Genomic DNA, 19,850 nt, shown 5'->3' on the forward strand with positions numbered 1-19,850 from the left:
CCCTCACATAAGCCCACCATCGGTTCCTATCCTGATCAAGATTAATCCAGTCTCTACCATCATATCCCACCTCCCTCAAATCCATTTTAATATTATCCTCCCATCTACGTCTCGGCCTCCGTAATGGTCTTTTTCCCCTCCAGCCTCCCAACTAACACTCTATATGCATTTCTGGATTTAATGTTCCTAATTATGTTAGGTGAAGAATACAATGCGTGCAGTTATGCGTTGTGTAACTTTCTCCGTTTTCCTGTAATTTCATTCCTCTTAGCCCCAAATATTTTCCTAAGCACCTTATTCTCGAACATCCTTAGCCTCTGTTCCTCTCTCAAAGTGAAAGTCCAAGTTTCACAACCGTACAGAACCGGTAATATAACTGTTTTATAAATTCTAACTTTTAGCTTCTTTGAGAGCAGAATGGATGACAAAAGCTTCTCAACCAAATAATAACAGGCAATACACTGCTGTCCTAAACTGACCGAGCATATTGGAATTAAATCAATGGCTTTCGCAAAACACGGTATAAAATATTCATATAAAACAATGTTTATCTCGAAAATAAAGGAGAAACAAGTAAAATTGTATTGAACTTTTTTGTCTGAAATATCTCGAAGAATAATTCCCTGAAATTAATGACATTACTTACTGTTCATCCTGCATTTGCAACTTATAAAAAAGGTAAAGGTATGCCCGTAACATGCCATGAAGGCACTTTGGGGGATTGGAGGTAGAGCCCCATGCTTTCCATGACCTCGGCACTAGAATGAGGTGGTATGGTCGGCACCACGCTCTGACCGCCTTTTACTCCCGGGAAAGACCCGGTACTCAATTTTATAGAAGGCTGAGTGAACCTCGGGGCCGTTCTGAAAGTTTGGCAACGAGAAAAAAACCTATCATCACCTGCTATCGAACCCCGCCATTTGCAACTTATACCAGGGAAAATAATCGCAGTATCATTCTGCCCTGGTAACCTTTTACATTAATATGAAGAGTACACGAGAAAAACATTGGAAGTCACAATTCTCATAAGGTTGATATCATCTAATTTAGTATATAGTATTTAGCAAACTTCAGTGTCTTTCTTATCAAAACTGGTAAAGAAGCATTATCACTAAGGATCATCCTTTCCTGCTTTTACATTAGCAACATCAATAAATTTTGCAGTAATATACAGAATTAGATTTTTATTTTAGTAGGTTATTTTACGACGCTTTATCAACATCTCTGGTTATTTAGCGTCTGAATGAGATGAAGGTGATAATGCCGGTGAAATGAATCCGGGGTCCAACACCGAAAGTTACCCAGCATTTGCTCATACTGGGTTGAGGGAAAACCCCGGAAAAAAACCTCAACCAGGTAACTTGCCCCGACCGGGAATCGAACCCGGGCCACCTGGTTTCGCGGCCAGATACGCTAACCGTTACTCCACAGGTGTGGACTACTGAATTAGATGATGACATCATCTTTAATAGAATTGTGACTTTGATTGTTTTTCCCCTGTATTCTTGATATGTAATAATAAATCTGTAGCCGAAATGTTTCTGGTAATTTTCGATTTTCCAAAAATAATTGGTCCTAACATATATAATTAACCACTCTGAAACCGAAAATCGCTTTTTTGAAATTTTTGTCTGTATGTTTGTTACCTTTTCACGCGATAATCGCTTTTTTGAAATTTTTGTCTGTATGTTTGTTACCTTTTCACGCGATAATGGCTGAACGGATTTCGATGAAAATTGGAATATAAATTAAGTTCGTTGTAACTTAGATTTTAGGCTATGTGGCATTCAAAATACATTATTTAAAAGGGGGGTTATAAGGGGGCCTGAATTAAATAAATCGAAATATCTCGCTTATTACTGATTTTTGTGAAAAATGTTACATAACAAAAGTTTCTTTAAAAATAATTTACGATAAGTTTTATTCCTTGAAAAATTTTGATAGGACTGATATTTAATGAGATAAACGATTTTTTAAATTAAAATAACTGCCATCTAAGGCCGTGTAATGAATTAAAAAACAAATGACTTCGTCTATAAGGGGCCTTGGACAGCAACAATCGAAAGCTATGAAAGATAGCCTACAGATAATGTTTCTGTGTTTGTATGAAGTGATATCGGAAGCTAAATTAACCGATTTGTATAATTAATTATTAATTCACCATTGGAAAGTGTAGTTTCTCTAGATGGACATAATGCTATAATGTTATTACCAGGGAAAGGATTTATATGTAAATACATATTTACTTATAAAGCTAATATAATTTATATTTTGCATTATCTTTATGTTTCACAATGTGTAGGGTTGAAAAATCCTACTTTTATTTTCCATATTTTTCCATATTTTAGAGTTTAGTACATATTTTCGTTAATTTCCATATATTTTCCATATTTCATATAAAACAGTCCATATTATATTAGGTTTAACAATAAAACAAAACAAAATTCCATTAACTTTTAAAAATACATTTCAACAATAGAGATTTAAACACATGTTCAGTAATCCCTTTAACATCAGAGTTATTTGAAAATTAGCAGTCCTATCAACAATGGGAAAGTAAGTTACAAAACTGTATTAATTTAATTTAAAATTTTTAACAGACTTCAGTTGTGCAGCTCAACAGTTAAATGCCAGTCAGAGTACACATAGGTTCAGTTTTGTAAATCATACTATAAAGACGGTAAATATGCCAAAAGTACGTCATTCAGTCAATTTAAAATCAAAACTAACAAGTTACATTTCAGAATTTAAAGAAGATGGTTTATCAACTGACAATAAAATATTATTTTGTAATTTGTGTCAGTGTGCAGTATCATCTACACAAAAGTTCCTGGTGCAACAACACATTACAACTAGTAAACATCAGGCCAACAAACAACTAAATTCCAAGCAGAGACAATTGTTTTTAACACAACCAACAACATCGAATGTAAGATCTGAGTTTAACATCGACCTGTGCCGTTCTCTCATCTCTGCTGATATTCCTCTCTACAAACTAAAGAATAAGGTCTTCAGGGAATTCCTTGAAAAATATACTCAACATACAATCCCGGATGAGTCAACACTTAGGAAGACGTATGCTCCATCCATCTACGATGAGACAATACAGAAGATAAGAGATGAAATTAAAGATAGTTCAATTTGGGTTTCCATTGATGAGACTCCCGACAAAGAAGGTAGACTTGTTGGTAATGTAGTTATCGGTTTGTTAAGTGAACAATATTCTGAACGAATTCTTTTACATTGTGATGTTCTAGAAAAGTGCAATAACAAAACTATAGTTAAACTGTTCAACGAAGCTATGGGTATCCTGTGGCCAAAGGGTATTATGTACGATAATGTGTTATTCTTTATTAGCGATGCTGCCCCTTATATGGTCAAAGCTGGACAAGCATTATCTGTTGTATATCCTAAATTGACTCATTTTACTTGTGTGGCGCATGCATTTCATCGTGTGGCAGAAGTGGTCAGAGACAATTTCCCTAAAGTAGATTTGTTGATTTCATCAGTGAAAAAAGTATTTCTCAAAGCTCCCAGTAGAGTTAACGTGTTGAAAGAAATGTACCCTGAAATTCCATTGCCACCAAAGCCAATTTTAACTAGATGGGGTACATGGCTAGAAGCAGTTGAATATTATGCCGAACATATAGACTCTATTAACAATGTTCTCCTTGCATTGGACTCTGAAGATGCAGTCTCAATTGATACTGCGAAAACAGTTACCTGTGACATAAGTGTGAAGAATGACTTAGCTCACATTCAGCATACATTTTCATGCATCATAAAAACGCTCAAAAGTCTCCAAAATAGGCACCTTTCACTATCTGAAAGTTTTGAAATTATAAATAGTACTGTGGAACAACTGAATCGTGGTAGAGGTAAAGTTGCAGATGCAGTAAGAGCTAAGGTGGACACTGTACTTTCAAAAAACCCTGGATATGAAGAACTACAAAAGGTTGTTGCTGTGATGAGTGGTGAATCAACAGTGAAGATTAACTTGGACTTATCCCCAGCAGACATTGTGAAATTGAATTATGTACCAGTTACTTCTTGTGACGTCGAACGCTCTTTTAGTCAGTATAAATCTATCCTCAGAGACAATAGAAGAAGATTCACTTTTCAGCACTTGAAAGAAATGTTTGTAACCTATTGTTATGGTAACAGACAATAAAAATTGTGTTTTGTTGAAACTACATTGGAAGATAAGGTACGTCCATTATATTTTTTGTTTAGTTTGATTAAAATGTACCAATATTTAACGTACATAGTCATTTTTTTTATAATTTTAAGTCCATATTTAATTCCATATTTTGGTAAAAATCCATATTTTGGTAAAAATCCATATTTAATTCCATATTTTGGTAAAAATAACTACATATATATTTACATATTTCATATATTTTTAGTCCATATAAATCCGTTCCCTGGTTATTACATTAACTTCTGAGCGAATCGAGGACAAGTAATATTAAAATAGCTTCTTATACACAGAATACTTGATAGGCTATTCTGTACATTCGTTTCCTGTATTTCCTAAATAATTTTTATGACCAAATGAGTGGTCTCTGGATCAAAATGATCGCATTTTAATTATGCAAATACAATTTAAATTAAGTAACATAATAAACGATTTATCCTTATATCAAACACGAATGTTCCCTGGATCAAATGTCCTATTTTAATTATGTAATTACTTTATATTTATTTCTAACGGGTGCAGCGGAGCTCACGGGTACGGCTAGTTATAAATAAGATTGACGAAGATAGAAATCACATCTATGGGATCGAACAGGAGCCCTTTAATAGTGCTGTGTAATTCCGCAACCTTCCGCGGCCCCTCCATTCAGTTTCACGATCGCGGCAGCAAAACGCCGGGCATGCATGTTGCGAGAGAAGTCGGGAGAGGAGGAGAGAAAATGCATTAATTAGAGATGGCGAAACTCTTGCCGCTCTCCAGCAGATTTCGCTACGGTCGCTCCATTCTTTACTAATCTCACGCAGCATCACTGAGGGGAGGGAAGCCGTAAGACAATTGTATTTCATTTCACTTCATGTCGGGGGCCAGCTGCAGTGTGTGTTATTTTTGTTACCCAAAAAGTCGCGTGAAATCTGTGCTGTTGCTAGCGGACACGTGTTTGAACAGAACCATCGACTAACGTGTGGCTTACATGTGCTGGTTGTGACTGTGTTTTGTTTTGTTTACATTACTGCGCATTGACTTTTGAAGGATGTTCCATCTATTTTTGTTTACTGGATTATATTATGCACTATAACACAGGGTATTCATAAACTTAAAAATCAACTACGTGTTATATTTGGCGTATAATTATTTTCAAAATTACTTGTTGAGTTTGTGTGTAGCAATATTTCATATTTTGCATTCTGCTTTAAATATTCTATTATAAAAATATCTTAGTGTGTGAAAAGTGAAGACAAATATAGTTTAAACTATTATTTTTATACTTAATTTTAAATACAAAATCTCTGACTTTCTGAAACGTTAAATTACAAAACAGAAACCCCTTTTTCCGAATCATAACAAACAAAGTCTATATTTTTTGAACGAATTACTGTTTGTGAAAATGTTGAAATATTTCAAGTGATGCATGCAGTGCTTGTATAAAATACAGCAATGATTTCTTAATCAATATTAGTAACATATATGGTAATCTATAGACTTCGTAATTTAAAAACCAACAAATTGGTATTACATTTTGAAAGAAAGGTAAAGTTACAATAACATTTTACTTGGATGAGAAGTCACTACTTTTCGTACATTACTTTAGCAATACAGTATACACACATTCCATTAACAATATTTGCAAAATAAATTTTACTTCAGAAACATACAATGAAAATGTGAAAGTTTTAAGTCTGATTACATAAGTGATGTTTGCAGTGCGTGAGTTAACCTGAGGGCAAATTTGCATTTCTTTTGTGGACGAAAATTGGCAATGTGTTAATTACTGCCGCAAAGACTAGAGACTTGATGTGAAGTGTTATTAAAAAAGAATATTGTCAGTGCGTTTTGAATGAGTGTAGAAAAGTGTCTCAACTTCAGTGACAGAAATCTTATCGCTTCTGAATGGTTGTGATATTAATTCTCTCGCCGAATAGTACGAGCATAATAAACAATGATGTCACGCCTATTGTGAATGGCGGCAGCACTACAATCTCCCTCATTTCTTCTTCTTCTTCTTCGCAGGTCGACCCCGACAACACCTACGCTACCACAAAAGAAGGTAAGACAAACAGATGTTTACAAACTAACATATAATTTTATAGTGTATTGTTGAAGCAGCAAACAATAAAAAGTATTATCTGGCCTTTACGTAAGTACATAAAAAATATTTAATGGGTTTATTTTTCTTCTACGTAACTATATGTAAGGAATTATGGCTAATTTTAATGACACTCCATTCATTGCTGATATTCACAATGAGTTTTGTTTGCGAACGTCATGGTATCTGATTAATGCATAGATATAAACGTATAATATGCACGCCTGTATTATTAGTCGTTAAAAACGTATCTTATTTTGTTTTGTATGAAACGTCCCTCATATAATGACTTTTATATTACTTATACCATCACAGATGGTCTAATGGTTACATGGCTGCACATTTGAAAACCTTAGCAATGTTTCTATCGAAAGGGAGGTAAGTTAGGGTTGCTATACGTCTCATATTTTCCGGGACCTTACAGGAGTCCAAATCTGATTCGCAATGACCAGAAAATAATTATCATGATGCATAAATGACTCGTTTTTCAGCGAACAAAATAGAAAAAAAAAAAATAGCGCTTCCTTTCATTTCACACACATTTTATTCTCTTTAGTTCATGGGTACGGTATCTTAAAACGATTAAAATAAAAAAAAAACTTGAATTCATACGACATTGGATTTAAATTCACGATTCATCTAGGTTTGCGGTGACAAGATTCACATCGATAGAAAAGAGGACATAAAGCTGTAAAAAGGAGGACATTATTCGAAAAAAGAAGACAGAAATTATGTACTTAGATTTAGGACTAGGCCTATATTATACTATATATTACGTCAATATCTATTTTCTTAGAAACTATTTACAGTACAGATTTAGGTTTATATTTTTTTACTAGGTTATTTTACGACCCTTTATCAACAGCTTAGGTTATTTAGCGTCTGAATGAGATGAAGGTGATAATGACGGTGAAATGAGTCCGGGGTCCAGTACCGAGCATTTGCTCATATTGGGTTGAGGGAAAACCCCGGAAAAACCTCAATCAGGTAACTTGCCCCGACCGGGAATCGAACCCGAGCCACCTGGTTTCGCGACCAGACGTGCTAGCCGTTACTCCACAGGTGTGGACTTTAGGCTTATATATCATACTTAAAAGTATGTTAATATTACAAAATAATTATGATAAAACTTGATAATAATGATTTTACAGTTAGCTACATATGAAAGTCAAGGGAACTATGCGAGGTATCAAGGTCGATGGGACGTCTCCATGATGCTGAATACTCTTGGTGTTGAATAAGAGGTAAATTTCGTCAGAATCACAAACGCTTGTCAATTCAGCATTTCTTTTCAATGAAACGGAGGAAAAAATAGTTATATGAACATGGGTCCGGAAATACTTGGTCTTATTGTTAGTACACTACAGTACATTTCTTTACTAGAATTATTATGATAGACTGCTTTCTGTTTACATTTCCGTACATCAATTGTTCAAAATTCCGACATTGCAAAACACAACACAAGGTAATATAATGCACTTAATCTTAGCTGAGTCACTGCGTACGTTTATTACCGCTTGTCAAAGACAGACTACAGACTGACACAGCTAATGTCGGGGGATGGGGATTCACCAAATGCAGTTTTCACGTGATTAAAGAGGACAGAAAACATTTGTTTAGGTTTAGGCTTAGGCCTATATTATACTTAAAATTATGTCAATATCTATATTATTACATTATACTTATGATAAAATTTAATAATACGGTAAAAATGATTTTACCATTAACTACATGAAAGCCAAGGGAACTATAATTATTATAAAAATATATAAAAAGACCGCACAAACTGTGAATTTAATATTACCACAGTCTACTATGTACAGTCGCGAAGCTTGGGGTGTTTTTTTGCAAATCTCGTGATAAAGCGCTCCAAGTGGTTAGCAACTAGAAACAATAGACTGTCCATGGTCGACTTTGGACTGTGTCGTATTTCTATCGAGTGCTAGCTCGTTGCGTATTTCACATTGATGCTTGTGAAATGTTCGTTATTGGTTGTAATGAAAATGTTAATGGCTAAAATATAATAATTGGAATAATAATATGGGACAAGGAGGAGACGTTTGTAGTGCTATAAATTGTAGCAACAGTAAGAAAAAGAGGCCAGAGTTATCCTTTTTCCGATTTCCGAAAGATTCAGAAAGGTTCCTAGGTTTCCACAAGAATGCTGTGCAGAAACAAAACTCTTAATTTTGAAGTTCTTTGTGACTGTTAGAATACATTATATCCTTAAATTTCACAATGAAATGTTTCAGTCTAACCGAAAGGACATTAGATACCGGTTAAAGTTCTGTCACTTAGGCTGCTAAATTTCCAGAGAAATAAAGGTTAGGTCTACTTTTTTTTTCATATGATATATTTTTAATTGTAGCTATTAATTTTGTTATTATTTTTATGTGTTATTTTACTAAAGACGTAGAAAAATTAAGTTTGTTTTAATGACATTTATTGATCACGTTTTATTTTCAATTCTGGTGGGATTATTATTGCTGGGCCTACTTTTTTTTCAAAGGACATGTTTTTAATTATAGCTGTTAATTTTGTTGTTATTTTTATCTGTTGCTTTACTAGAGACGTAGAAAAAGTCCGTTACAATAAAATGTATTGATCACGTTTTATTTCCAATTCTGGTGTGATTATTATTGCTTAACCTCATCCCACTTTGTTAACTACGTAAGCTTACACTACAAGTACCGGTACACGTAAGTTACTCCATTAATTCATATTTCCATTATTATTGTTGTAAAGGGAAATGCAAATTAATATTTATTGGTTTCATAGTTAATTATCGCTATAATCTTGAATGAGAAGCTATTATAGTAAATTTCAGTTCGTTTTGCACAAACAAAAATTATATTAACTTATTTCTTGCAGGTATCTTCGAGTTTATGGTGGAATTTAATATACTTCATTAAAATAATAAATTAACTTCATGCATTTAATATTTCAATAATGGAAGGAAGGTGTTAATTTTTCCAAAAGAACGCGACAACGAAAGTGTAACATATTTTGTCGGCTGCTAGGAGAGAGATCTGCGATGATGAGGCGATAGTAGCGATCCTAGTGGTGGGCAACTACCCATGTTTGCATTTTTACTACATATTGAGCTTCGCGACTGTATATAGTAGACTGTGATATTACTTTGTAAGCAAATAGAGTTATGATCGTTGGCAAAGAGTATATTCCGTCGATGCTGCTGCCATCTACAGGCAAATTACTTGAAAAATGCGTCAAATCAGATAATTTCAAAATATCAGTCATACAAGTTACGAAAAGGAGGACATTTCTTGATTTTTAAAAAATCCGCCCGGACCCCAGACAAAGGCCTAAAAAGGAGGACATGTCCGGACAAAAGAGGACGTCTGGGCACCCTATCTAGGTTCATATTGAATTAAACATCTACTTAATTCATGTCAGGGCCAAAGCGTTTTGTTCAAATCTGAGCATGGTTATTGGCGTCAGTATTACTCTGTTTTAATCTGCCGTTTGCTTCAGAGTTTAATATTTGAAGTTAGTTATTTTCCACTAAATTCATTGGCAATTTCAGAACCAATGTCCAGAAAAATTATGTTTTTTACTGGCAGGCGTTGTTATTAACTTACCAATTATACCGGAAACGCAACAATGAAAAATGTGGAAAAATAGTGATAAAATAGAAAATTATTTGGTAAAAAATGTTACATTTTGTGTTATGTGCTACAGATAAATTAATATACGAGTATTAGTGAATAAACGAACTTCGGGTCTTTTAAAAATTTATTTCATAGTTATCACACCAATCAATGGAAGGAAGTAAATTAATGTATTATTGTTCCTTTTTATTTTCTTACATTTTAAAGTTGGAAATAAAGTGACCCTGGTTTTCACTTTTTAAATATGATAACCCTAGTTAAAGCCGAAGGTTCCGCGTGATAGATTTAGGGCAAATAAAATAACGCCATCATTAAACTAGAGACTTACAGATGCAGTTTACCCTCTATTACACTTCTACATCATCGGTGATTGTTCCTTGCAGAAATAAAATTCAACCGCTTCACATCAGGTGAAGGCCTGGAAGGTTACAGGTGGTTCATATTTCGAATTAGCTACGTGAACCAAGTAATAAATTCATTAATTCTGATTGTATATTTTACATAGGAAAACATTAATTATAAAGGAGTTGTTCCATTTAATATTAATTATAGGAGATCAATAAATTTATAAGACATGATTATACGTTAATGATGTCCTCAGAGAAGACTAAAATAATAATTTGCAGAGTCTAACCAATTCGAGCAAAACTGTTCTAAATAATCGGACTGGAGAACAGGTATTATCTATAGTAATATCACAAGAAAAGCGAAATACAGGTTTAAAAATGTTAATTACATTTACTGCGCTTTTCTCTTGTTATTATAAAAGAAGTAAATTTTCATTATCTGCTGAAATCATAATTTAATTTAAACATTTTATAGTATAATTATAAATAACCTAATTAATACATTAATTAAATGAACAATTGTTATGAAGGAGTGTCATTTTATTTAGATACAATGGATATGGAATTCGAAGATGAAGATATAGATGTCGAAGTAGGATTTCGCACTTTATTTAATACAATGGATTCATGCTCATCGATTTACGTGGAAGCAGTTGGCGACACTGACTAAACAAAAGAACGACCATGCGATAAATTAATAATGATAAATCGAGCTGCAGAAATTATCGCGATGTATGACTGTGATTGGTTGGAGTTCAAAATTTCATTACACTTCATTGGCCGAAAATGGAATGACGTCATATAAACGAAATAGTCTTTTAAGTATCTATACTGCGAATTGACATACGACAAACGTATAAATTTGTAGAATAACTCTTCTCGGGTTCTCAGCCAGGTGAGTTGGAGATTTGCTTCCAAGCTTTCGACGGCTAGCTCTGCCATCTTCTTCAGGGAATGAAAGCTTGGAAGCAAATCTCCAACTCACCTGGCTGAGAACCCGAGAAGAGTTATTCTACATCAAACGCCGGGAAAGCCTCAAGTCATACGCGTATAAATTTGTGTTTTCCAGTGAGGTCATTGCTTTTCTCTGTAGATCTAATCCTTGTGTCCTGAAGTTCATTAAAACTCTAATAAATATGAGTACCAGGGATCATCTTGCGTAACTTAAAAATGATCTTTTGGCATGGCATAGGCCTACTAAACGCTCATTGCTCCTCATTCACGTTCTTCTTGGCACGACTTACGTTCGCGAGCGGCAGTGGGACGGACAAGTGTGAAAGCTGTACAATACATCCCTGCTCTATACATTCTCAAAACGGGGAGTCAGAAAACAAATAAAGAATTACCCATTTACCCGTCAATAAAACTGATTTACTGCACGTCATACAGCTTTTAAATACACAGTGCCATCTTGAATTCGTTAGGCTAGACTATTTTTCCCACAGTCTGCCAAGGTATTATGAAAGTGTTTGTTATCTACTAACGATCGAGGTTATGAATGAAGCCGTTCGCAGGAACTGTATGACAGGTTGCATTGTATTATCCCCTTTCCGTTTTGAGCGAGGTCCCCTCTACGACAGGTTGTGAGGTCACGGAGGTACAAGTAAAAGGCTGTCAAAGAGACCGCCTCGCGGGGACACGGAAGGAAAGGCACGGGCTTTACTGTAATTGACTCACGAATGTGCAGCTATGTTCTCTTAATCCAGGAGACTGTATCCTTGGCGTCTTATGAATACCAAGCGGGTGAGTTACATGTCATCCACTATGTTAACGACATTAAGAAAGGCCCGATCATGAGGTTGAGGTTATTCACAGTATTCTGAACTGAAGCAGGCCTTAAGAGCGTATTCCGAATCTCACCGGTGAGCAATCCGATGGCATCGCGGTGTTCCGAATTCCACCGATGACGTCATTGATGCTCCACCGGTGTCGCACCGGTGCCATCAACTTGCAGAGGTGGTGGCAGTCTCCATTAGCCGCCATCAGTGAATCTGATTGGTTCTTGTATAGGGCGGGAATTAGCAGACGAATAACATCGTGCACTGTTGTGTCATGGCGGTGTGTTCTGCTGTATTGTTTGTAATGAGCACAACGTAAAAACAATATGTTAATGGCTTATGAGGGAACATGTCAACGGACCAGTTATTGCTACCGGTTCAAGAAATAAATTGTTTAGCCTATGTTATCTTTTCTTTGAACGAGATGGGAGTACGAAAATTTCGCAAAATTTTGCTAGCGTAGCACAGATAACAACTTGTACAATCGCCATGACAGCCATCGATCCTTCCAGCAGTTTTGTTCCTTATTTCGCTGCAACGTGACGTCATTGATGCCACAGGACCGGTGAGATTCGGAATACGCTGTAAGAGTACATCGAAGTTAAATTTTAATTTTAATTTTGAAATACTGGACCTACAAAATAAAATAGGCTGAATATAAATCCTTGGCACTAAAGCCCATTAGAAGCCAGGGCCAATCAGTCGGCTGCTTGCCTTACGTCCACATGCCTCAGTATAGGTTTTTTTTTTTACTTGGTTATTTAACGACGCTGTATCACTCCGAGATTATTTAGCGCCGATGGGATTGGTGATAGTGAGATGATATTTGGCGAGATGAGGCCGAGGATTCGCCATAGATTACCTGACATTTGCCTTATGGTTGGGGAAAATCTCGGGAAAAACCCAACCAGGTAATCAGCCCAAGGGAGAATCGAACCCGCGCCCGAACGCAACTCCGGATCGGCAGACAAGCGCTTTAGCCGACTGAGGTACGCCGGTGGTTCTCACTAGAGGTGAATGATCATCCAACCAGAAGGGATATATCGTGTGGTTAACACGATGATCCCCCCAGCCGTTAAAGCTGGCTTTCTTAACTGGCTTTCGATACCTATCGTAGCTCCTCAAATTCTTCACGATACTGGGTGGGCACCGGTCCTATACACTGTCCGAAATTTCATGAGAAAATTATTCTTCCCTGAAGACTCGCGTTGAAATTTAATCCAATGACATTTCATATAATTTTTCACAATTAATTTTCATCTCACCATGTTTCATGGAGTCCTCAAAAAACAGTATAAAAGTATACTGGAACTTCTAATGAACGCCAGTGTACGTAGTGCACATTTGTCCGTAATTTATGCTAGTTATAGTGAATGTTGATCTCTCAGAAAGATAACAAGGGAAGCGGAAGTACCCCGTAAAGAACCTCTATCAACGTCTTTTGTTGACTTCGTCACACAGCATTTTAATCTGAATTTGCGATAAAGTGAGCCGATGAAGTAGGCTTTCGGGTAACTGAAACTCAAACCAGACATTCTCGAGTACCGATAACGTTTCACGCCAACTTGTATTGCAGTGGGCTGGATTCGCAGGCATCAGCTGCATTCGTTCTGGTCCCGCCTTTGAAACTGTATATGCACACGTTCTGGATCAGATACGTAACACTTCACAACCTGCGCTGAAATGGAGAGAAATACATACATACATACATACATACATACATACATACATACATACATACATACATACATACATACATACATACATACATACACTTAGCGGCAAAAAGAATGGGCCGACTCTTGGTCGATAGAAATGCTAAGTTCTATCGCTCGGTTCAGTCGTGTAAACGTAACCCAGTGCAAGGCATTGCTGTGGTGACTCTTCATTGAAAGTCGTCCGTCTATAATGTAATAAACCTTACGAGCAGTGTGTGGCCCAGTGGTAAGAAGTCTGACATCCGTGCCAGAAGTGTGAGTTCGCCTCCTGGTACGGTACAATTATTATTATTTCTTTTTTTTTTTTAACTTTTACTTAATTTATTAGTTTAAATGTGAAATGGTATTTGTTAACAAACTTCGTTATCCCTGCCTTGTAAAAATATTATTGCCCATCACCTGTGGGCTATTAATAGGTGAGACCTGGTCTGTATAAACAAAAATACTTGTTTTACATCCTAAAAAAATCGGATGCATATTAAACACAAATAAATAATTAAATTAACAAATACAAACAATTTGTTAATATATTAACAAAACAAGGCTGTGGTGGGGACTAGCATCTCGTCCACAAACCACCTGCATCAACAACTGCCCTCATTCTGCGCGGCATGGAGTCCACAAGATTATGGAACAGGTCTAAATTCTTGGCCATATTCTCCCACGCATCTAGAACTCTGTCTCACAATTCCCCAGATGTCCGAACGGGTAGTTGTTCTGCCCAATTAGAGCGTAGGATCCTTTTGACTGCAGCCCACAAATTTTGAAACGCATTCATATCTGGTGAATTTGGAGGCCAGTCGACTGGGTCGACATCACGCCTCCTCGTAAACCATCTTTGAATCCGGTTGGCAGTGTATATCGGATGATTATCCTGTTGGAAGAAAAGTGTTCCTTCTGGATATCGTTTTCGTGCGGAAGGGATCATTACATTTGCCAAAATGTGTTCGTAGACTTCTGCCGTAAACAGACCGTGGATGCGTTCCAGAAGTCCTACCCCATCGTATGACATCAACCTCCAACACGCGATCCTCACGCGAAGGGTATCGGTGGTCATTCATACAGTACAATAAACTAGGGCAGTACTATCATTGCTATTGGAGACAATTACCTCGTCGGAGAAAATGACATTTCTCCAATCGAAGTCCTGTCGGAGAGTAGCATAAGCAAAATAACCTATGCGAAACAGGGCAATGAGTTATTGTTTCTATGCCATCTTCAAGCGTAATGACGAGACAGAACGTTATATTAACAGACAGCAGTATTGCTTGAAAGAGAGAGGGAGGTTTATTATTTATTAGAGTTTGGGCATATTCTAAGATATATCGCCACATAATTATAGCTTTGCGAGACACATATGATGGCAAATTTGTAATAAAAAAAAGAAGCGTGAGAGAGATTCGAACCTTGAGCTCCTACTAACTTCTTCAATATACCAATGCCGTAACAACTTACGCTACTGCAACTGTTTGTATTAGGTCGGCATAATACATGGTTTTCCTGTACATATTCGCTCCAGTCGATTTTGTATTTATCAATTTTATTATAATTTCACTTTTGAAGGGCCCTGATGTATCTAGAATCAACCCGCCATTCGATTTTATTACATATTTTAGCCTCTTAAACAAAATACAGCAAATTTAAATGGTTTAATTATGTGTTACCTAGTGAACTACGGCGTTGACGAGACGAGCATGCGCAATGTACGTCTCTGGAACTTAGAAATTGTCGGCCAGCCCATTCTTTTTGCCGCTAAGTGTACATACATACCTACCTACATACATACATACATACATACATACATACATACATACATACATACATACATACATACATACATACATACTAGTGATGTAAGTATTCGAATAAAAAAAATACGGATTATTCGACTCTTGTAAGTTCTCGAGATATATCTCGAATCGTGAACAAGTATTCGAATACTTTGCTCAAATGGTAGATACTGCGAGAAGTGGAGAACGAGAACGAAAAGAAATAGTACAGAGAAGAAAGGTCTCGAGAACACCGACTGTTCGGCAATCGAACACACTCGGCTAACCTTGCCCACAAACATGAGGTAGTTGCGTGCAATAAAGACTCTCTCTCTCTCTCGCTCGCTCTCTCTCATCTATTTCCTCTTTCTTTCTCTTGTCTAATTATGGAACGCAGAAATGCAACAGCTTTATCGGAATGAAATAAAAAAAAATATGAACTCATGTGCTTGCATAATACATTGCTGTCACTGCTATCGTTATCACTCTCATGCTCGATGTTAGGTATGAGAACCGAGAACCTGCCGAGAACTACTCGAGAACAACCGAGATGAATAATCAAATCGTTATTCCAATGATAAAAGTATTCGAATAAGTGTTACCATGCTTAATATTATTCGAGAATACATTAACTGATTCTTAAAATTATTGGAATCTTCCCATCACTAATACATACATACATACATGCATTACATATATAGGCCTACATAATGCGCACGTATAGTTCTCTATGAAATTTATAGCATAGCCGCCGAACAATGCATTGTTTAGACATCTCCGACCTATTTAAAGCCTTTTCCGCGCAAGTGAGAGAGTACACCGTTTAAAATTCTGTTCCAAAACATGAGTCGAAGAAAGTACGCACACGAACACAGCCAGTGACTTGAACGCTGGGTCAGAAAGGAATCTTGTAGCGGATTGTGGCATTGTTTCATTTCTAAACAAGACGTGCGTCATCATACACTCACAATTAGCAGGGTATGTAGAGCGCAAACCAGCCTAGGTCAGGCAGTAACATTGTGATGACGTCACAGACCACTTGATTAAATTAGAGGGTAAGGAAAGCCGTGAATAGCAGCGGAATCTCATCATAACGGGACCAAGGCAATGTCGATAATGTATCCGATAAGGAAGTCCTTCAATTATCGATTTTATTATTTTGATTACCGGCTGTTGCGTATGCATTAATTGAGGAGCAATTTTTACATTTCATGGTCGTGCATTCGAATAATGCCTAGAGTTTAAATGTCCATTGCCAAGCCAATGTGGTGTTTGTATTGACCCGGCGTCCTACAGACTACAGATCTCGGAGTTTCTCCGCAAGACCACCTTCTCTCTTTTTAATGACTTTTGGTACCTAGTCCATAAATAAAAAAAAAGTTATCTTTTCCATGAACTGAACATAAGTACGCCTTAAGTGATGCCTGACTTTAAGATATATTACAATCTTTTCCAGAATTTTATGCAACAATATTAAACAATCAATTTTTTTAACGCGTGGTAATAGCGATTATGTAACTTACTGTATATTTCGCCATTTTTAATGACATGATTAGCTCGTGTCAAGTATTGTAAGTTGATGTTTTTTTTTTAACTTTTTTTCTGAGAACTGTATCGTACCCAAAACTTCGGTAAATATTTCTCAGGAAATATTACAGCTATCGTTTAGATATTTTCTACAACGATAAATCAATAAATTAGACATAAATTAAGGTAGAACATATTTATCTTATTTACGAAGTAAAATTCTAAAGCTTTATGGTGCTAAACTTTCGGATTTTTGCACCGTGTTACATACATAGAATTTTTAAGACTTCGGACCTACGTATCGAATCCGTATGAGGGAAGGCAAGGAGAGGAGATCTACCTGATAGATCAGTTACCAAGACAGACATGACCCCAGATAGACATAGACACTAGTCTGTAAGGTACAAGGACACAACTTAAGGTAATTAGGCTAGATCAGGACGGGAAAGAGCCATTCTCAGAGAGCTGTTGTACGTAGATACTCAAGCTGACTGTTCAGTTTGCAATAACAGTCTTCCTTCCTTGTGTCATCTTTTAGGGATCAAAGAATACATCTCAATTTCCTGTATGAAGTGAATGTATTGATGAAAGAGTGAAAATCTGTGATATTAAAAAATAACCCTTTACTCTCCTCTCTCAAATTACAGGATGGATGGTTGGGTGAGTTGACGGGTGGGTGGTTCGGTCGATGGATGATGTGTAGGGGCCGTATTTTTGGTGAAATAAAATGCGTAATTTCCGTATTAAAATTGACAATATTTTGGTGGGCATTTCGTGAAATAAATTGTCAAATAAATATATTATATTATGTTTAACATGAAACTTTTTTTTTACACATTATCTATCAACATCGCCAAAATATAAACTAAGCATGGTTTCTACGTTGTCCATACGAAGATATGTGCGACAGTCAGTGATTTTTCTTTACGATTCCTACGCAGAAAACCCCCTCTCACTATGCACTCCGGAGTAGGAAACTACACTTCCTGCGAACAATTCACACTAAATTCAATGTGAACCTCTACTAATCCATACATAACCTCTTCGCATCAAAAAATAGTCTAACATACTGCATATAACATTCTTCAATCTTCGCTGCAGTCGACTACAGAAATTAATCTTTTTTTCAACAGTCATACCTAGAGATATTAAAAGTGAGCGTACACAATTTACAAAGGTAAAATACAGATTATATTGGCGTTAGCAAGCGATTGACAAATTGACTAAAACAAAAGCTGCAAACATGTTTTTTTAAGAATATTGAATAAAATATTGGTACGTATTTCGTAGTTTTTGCGACAGAGTGGGTACATTTCGTGGTTACTGACATGTTTCGTACTAAGATGTAAGTTATTTCGCGAGCTTGTTTTGCTTAAATATGACATTTTAGATATCTAGAGAGATAAACGTAACAAAGAAAGTAGCTTATGGAAAATTTCGAGCGTATCGCTGTTGCCAATAAATACGGTCCCTAATCATGTGAGAGAGATAATTCTTAGGGACAAAATTCTCTAGAGTCCTTTCTGAAGGATGTATGGATGGATGGGTGGTTGACAACAGATAATAGTTGCTGTGTTTTTCTTTCTGAAATTGACTGACTTATGGATTGGTGGAAGAGGGTACTAGAAAAATAATTCTTGAAGAAGAAAGAGTAATTCTCCACTTTTCTCTCTGAAATGGATTGGTGAACTGACGTCAGAGAAATAATTCTCGAGAAAGAAATAACAATTCTCCACTTTCCTCCCTAAAATGAATGGATGGGTAGATGGACGGACGGATGGATAGATAGGTAGCAGGAAGATAATTACTGAGGATTTAAGATTAATTCTCCACTTTTCTGTCTAAGAAAAGTAAATAAAATAAATGTACAATTCTCCATTATTCTTCCTGATATGGATCTACTTGGTTCATATCAGAGAAGTAATTCCTGGGAAGAAAGGATAATCCTCCATTTTCCTTCTTACAATGGATGAATGGATGGAGAGACGGCGGATACACGAACGGATGAGTAGACAGATGGATGGGCAGATAATTCCTGAGAAATTAAGAATAATTCTCCACTTCTACCTCTGAAACTGATTGATGGAAGAAAGAAAATTCCTCCACTTTTCTTTCGAACATGTATGGATGGGTAAGTGGATGAATAGGAGGGTAGGTGATAAACATATATTTTATAGGAAATTAAGATTAATTAGACCACCTCTGTGGTGTAGAGGTCAACATACTGGTCTCTTACGCAGAGGGCCCGGGTCGGGTTGAATTTCCTGGTTGAGGTTTTTCAAAGTTTTTCTTCAACCGTAAGGCAAATGCCAGGAAATCATATTCATAACAAATCAGTAATACATAATTATACAGTCGCCATCTAGTTCACAACAATAGAACCAGTCTCAACAATAGTACACAGGCCTTCGGATTTCAACCAAAGATTAACTCGCGATATGAGCAAAGATGTTAAAGCGAGTAAAAAAAAAAGATTAATTCATTTTTCTGTCTACAAAGTAGATAGAAAAAGAAGTACAATTATCCACTATCCTTTCTGTCATCATTTGATATCTTCTTCTGCCCCGAACTCTTCTCCCGTTCACCTTTGCTTCCAATGCATCTTTCAGCAGGCAGTTTCTTCTCAGCCAGTGACCCATCCAATTCCTTTTTCCTCTTCCTGTTCAGTTTCAGCATCATTCTTTTTTCACCCATTCTTTTCAACACAGCTTCATTTCTTATTCTGTCTGTCCACTTCACATGTTCCATTCTTCTCCATATCCACACTTGAAATGCTTCTATTCGCTTCTCTTCACTTCGTC

At 36.3% G+C, this 19,850-nt stretch overlaps 1 protein-coding gene across 1 annotated transcript in view; it reads left to right on the forward strand.

Moving 5' to 3' along the window:
* Positions 1 to 19,850, forward strand: part of chas (chascon) — a 472,926-nt gene that overhangs the window by 137,092 nt on the left and 315,984 nt on the right. The window contains exon 3 of the mRNA XM_069847044.1: positions 6,206 to 6,242. Coding sequence (XP_069703145.1) covers positions 6,206 to 6,242 — 37 coding nt within the window. The remainder of the gene's footprint in view (positions 1 to 6,205; positions 6,243 to 19,850) is intronic.

This window comes from Periplaneta americana, chromosome 15 (assembly GCF_040183065.1).
Source record: "Periplaneta americana isolate PAMFEO1 chromosome 15, P.americana_PAMFEO1_priV1, whole genome shotgun sequence".
NCBI lineage: Eukaryota > Metazoa > Arthropoda > Insecta > Blattodea > Blattidae > Periplaneta > Periplaneta americana.